The sequence below is a fragment of the Crocodylus porosus genome, unplaced genomic scaffold (genome assembly GCF_001723895.1).
Source record: "Crocodylus porosus isolate Cpor-Errol unplaced genomic scaffold, CroPor_comp1, whole genome shotgun sequence".
Taxonomy (NCBI): domain Eukaryota; kingdom Metazoa; phylum Chordata; order Crocodylia; family Crocodylidae; genus Crocodylus; species Crocodylus porosus.
This window is the reverse complement of record NW_017728951.1, coordinates 23,795,278-23,799,760: the sequence shown is the minus strand read 5'-3', so window position 1 is coordinate 23,799,760 and position 4,483 is coordinate 23,795,278. Positions and strand designations below refer to the sequence as shown.

At 50.1% G+C, this 4,483-nt stretch overlaps 1 protein-coding gene across 3 annotated transcripts in view; it reads right to left on the bottom strand.

Annotated features, from left to right (window-relative positions):
• SH3PXD2A (SH3 and PX domains 2A) overlaps positions 1–4,483 on the bottom strand; it is a 308,394-nt gene that overhangs the window by 215,593 nt on the left and 88,318 nt on the right. For all 3 annotated transcript variants that reach the window (XM_019555887.1, XM_019555886.1, XM_019555885.1), the window contains exon 3: positions 2,432–2,507. In XM_019555887.1, the coding sequence (XP_019411432.1) occupies positions 2,432–2,507 (76 nt within the window). The remainder of the gene's footprint in view (positions 1–2,431; positions 2,508–4,483) is intronic.

Sequence of the window (4,483 nt, the reverse complement as noted above, 5' to 3'; positions counted from 1 at the left end):
CAGTCCCTGATGGCACGCAGTCTCTGGACTGTGGCCTGGAGCTCCTCCAGCTGGCGTGCCAGAGACCCCAGTAGGGGTCATATGAACCTCTGTGTCAAAAGCAGCACCATCTTGCCCATCTGTACTCTCCTTCCTGGCAGATCCCTACACTAGGTGGGTAGGAAGCATTATTATCCCAATCTGACCCCAGGGAAAATGGAGGTACAGGGACTCCGAGTTCCTAGCCCAAGGGCACACATTGAGTCAGTGGTGCAGAACCAAGATTTCCCCTGAACGCCTCCATCCTGCGCTCTAGACCAGGGCTGCGCAACTGGTGGCCCACAGGCTGTGAGAGTCCCTTGCAGGCAAAGGAAATAGGCCTTTTACAGAGGGAGGAAACTGGACACAGCTTGAAAGCACCGCAGCTTTTCTGAAGGGCCGTGGAGTCTCCTGGATGGTCTGCGATGTCAAACAGTGGCTTCAGTGCTCACATGATGCATTTACACTGGGCTGTTCCAGGTCCCTGCTTCCCTGGCAACCACACAGCTGTTCTCACTGCACATCTGCAGCAGCTGCCTGGCCTCAGAAACATGACTGTGATGACCATGTGTTCCTAGATAGATCTCATCCCTCCCATAACAGTTCTGATTTAGCTTTGCTTTATGGTCCCCAGTGGGAATAGGCGGGAGCCCATCTCTATGACTCAAGGCAAAGAGAGCCTTTTAATGGGCTTAAAAAACAACAGCACTTCTGCAAGTCAGTACAGCGAGCCAAACTTCCAAACGATGGCCAAACTCAGCACGTGAAACATCGGAAAGCTGGTTTCAAATGAGCTATGCAATGGCAAGCCATGCCCTGGGTCTGGTCTTCCCAGTGCCACCCTCCTCCTTCCCCTGTGACCTCTGGTGGAAGAAGTTCTATAAAATATGGGCTGAAAGGATGTTTATTAGATTGTTTTACTCAGCATCACACAAATCATTACACCCCGGTCATCACATCAGGACACTGGCCACCACTGTCCCCTTGCTTTACCTGTGGCAGGGGAGGGTGTTAAGTCTTGTGGCTGTCAGGGCTGACTGTGTAGTTTTGCTAGTAGGATAGACAACAGATGTGTATAGGATGCTTTGGATAGGGATAACCCTGCCTCAGGGAAGGGGCTGGATTTTATGACCTCTAAAGATCCCTTCCAGCCCTACTTCTCTATGATCTCATGTCAACTCCCTTCTCTCTTAGGGAGGTGCGAGAACAGTAATTACTCACCCTTTGGATAAGTGTCCTCCAAACCATATAGGCTGACAAAGACGACAAGGTGCCTGGCCCTATGGAGCCTGGTGTCCTGACTCTTGTCAAACCGTTCTTCACTGCCAAGAGCCCCACTGAATTGAAATGAAGCATCTCATGGATGCTGCCCAACCTGAATAAGGACATTCAAACTTGGTCCTAAACAGACACCACCATGAAGAAGCTGGGGCTAATTACTGCACATGGAGGCCCAAGTATGATGGGTTGGTGTTTGGGAGCTTGGTAGAAGCAAGGATCAAGCAAGGATGAGCCCTGAGCACAACAGGAGGCATGGGGGAGACTGGGTGGTAAAGCAGGAGAAGGAAGCACATGGAGTGGGGTTTTGTGGGTGAAGCAAGGGGGAGATAGCATGAACTGAGGGCAGAGATGGATGCAGAAGCCCTGTTCTCTCAGGTCCCCTCGTCTTTTCCAAGTTCTCCTGAGAGCAGTAGGAAATGTCACCCCCACGTCTTTGGCCACGGCAGGCCCAACTCTGCCTTGTGTCACAGACAAAGAACAGTCTGGACCTCAGTGGGAGCTGCATGGGCATGCCGGAAGGCTGAACCAGGCCTCACATAGAAACATGAGCAGGCAAGCACCTGGTGTTTGGCCCATGCGTGTACTCTGGTTTGGATTTGCCCTGACCTCATCCTGTACGGCAGCTTCACCCTCTGGCTCTGACACCTTTGCTGAGGTTACTGATTTCCAGAGGCAGAATCCTCATTACCAGGCAGAAAACTGCCCAACGTTCAAGTCTACCTACTCTACACCAAACATCAGGACCAAACTCTAGTGCCCAGTGAACCTCACATTGGCTTGCAGTGTCCTCCTAACCTTAGCCTTCCTAATATCTTCTTTGTTTTTTTCTTTAAGCCCCAAAAGAACACTGTTGTACTCATCCCCTTTATCCACCATAACATATTCCTTCACCTAGTATGTATAGTCATCCCATCCCCTTCCCTGCAGTAGCTTGTGACAAAAAAATGGCAGGCCTCATTTGTAACACAGATAAGGGGAACAGTTAATAAGACTATTAACCACAGACAGATCCTGTAGTTCCCCCTAACTCTCTAGCCATCAGAGAGGCTGGGCCACCTTAGCATCACTTGTCATGTAGTGCACTCTGTGTTGCCTTTCACCTTCTTATTCAAGACCACCAGCCAAGTGTTACCTGGTAGAAAGGGGATGATTCTCTGTTTAGGGTCCTTCTGGCCTCCTTCGATGGGGAACTTGTCCAGCAGCTGCATCTGCAATAGGAACAGAACACGCATTTGAGACTAACTTAAGGCTGCTCCTTCCTTGACTCCTTATTTAGCTGCGTAGGTTATTTCTTGGAGCATGTGTGGCTTTAAAAAGAATTAAGCAAGCAAATACATGGCTGGAATGATGGTGATGGAGTCCAAGGGAACGTGCACATCAAAAGGTACGGCACAGAACAGGCCGATGGAGGGAAGGCAGGTTTCTGCATGATGTATAACAGCGAGGGCAGGCCCATGTCTCTGTGATTCTAAAATTCAGTGCTCAAAACAAATGCTCTGTCTCTAATCCATGTTCTGCTCCCAGACTGGGGGAAAGCACAATTCTGCCTTCCCCCCTGCCCCCATCCAGACAGACCACCCACCTAGCTGGTACTGCTGTTCAGAAACAGGCACTGGGGTGTTTAACAAAACACCAAATCCATCTTCTTGTTGGCAGAGCTCTTCCCTCTACCCTGCTTGGAGGCAGAGCACTGCTGCTTCCCTGGCACCAGCTTCCTGGAAATGCTTTCCATGTCACAGCTACAGCCCGGGGGGGGAGAGCAGTGGAGACACCAGCAGGGAAGGTGCCTGTGGAATATGCCCAGACCCTGGCTAAAGGAATAACACTCAGTGGGATGGGGGACTGTAGAAGACATTCATACAAGACACAATGGAAACGCACCAGAGCCGTTCTTGGAGGACACCGACCTGTGGCTTAGGGACCACAGAGGTTTCCCTCCTGAGCTGCTGCCTCTTGGCATGCACCTGAGTTTCACCCACATGAAAATTGGACTGTAAATTAGGACTAAGGAAAAACTGACCAATGAGCATACAGAATATGATTATCCTATTATTATTATTATTATATAATAGTACTACTACTACTAACGTCATCCTTCTCGCCATCACGCTCACTATGGCACTGCCTTTGGCTCAGTATAGGTCAGGCTGGTAGATGATACACTGACACAGAGCAGCAGTCAACCCCTGCCCAAAATGCTCACAGGATGCCCAAAAACTACATGGAGTTTGCAGAAGAAGCCTCTGTGAAGGATACAAGTTTTTTAGGGCTTTTTTTTTCAAAGAAATGTTTTGTGATCCAAGCCAAATCAAGTCCAAATCCGTGAGTCAGTCCAGAACCATAAGTGGCCCTATGACTGGCAAACATCCTCCACCCCAACCAGGGGCTTCAGATGTTTCCAGTCTTTTGACAGGCATCCTACATGCAGGCCCAAGGCCGGAGGCTTGGGGTTTGGATGCCCCCAAGTTTCGCCTGCCCTCAGCCATATGGCCGCAGGAGCAAGCTAGGGAGGATCCGCCCATTTCCATAAAGTGGGCTTTAAGCCCCAACATCTTGGTGGGTAGTAGACCACGCCAGAAGAACAGTTATCCCCTGGGCTCTTAAGGAAAACTGCCTTCATGGGCCACAAGTTGCACTCCTCAGCCTTACAGCTTCATTTCACAGGCCTCCTCCTCAGAGCAAGATCTGCCACGTGCCCACACCCTCTTCCACAATAAGAATGGGGAATACAACCATAACTGACCCCAAGGGCTACCCCGGCCCAACAGCACTTCTCTGCCTCAGGAAAGTCTCCTAGGCAAGGTCTCCCTTGCTAACCATGGCCCAGCCAGGACAGCAGGAGAACCAACAAGGCAGGGAGTTGCATTCACCTTCCCAAAAGCCTCCTTTCCCCAGCAACCACCCTGTGCCTTCTCAGCTTTAACTCAGCTTACAATAGCCCCAAAACACGTACATTGTGGTATATAGCCTTTTAGCTGTCTCCCATACTTAGGACACACAATGAAACCAGTTGTTGGGCTCCTTGTCATCTCTGTCATTCCACACAAACACCCTTAAAGTCCTCACGGTAGGGGTACCTGACACATCTTATATGACTCAACGATGTCCTGGGAACTGAACCCACACACCCATCAACACAAATATCTTAAATGGCAGCTATACTCAAGGGGACTTTCCATTAACA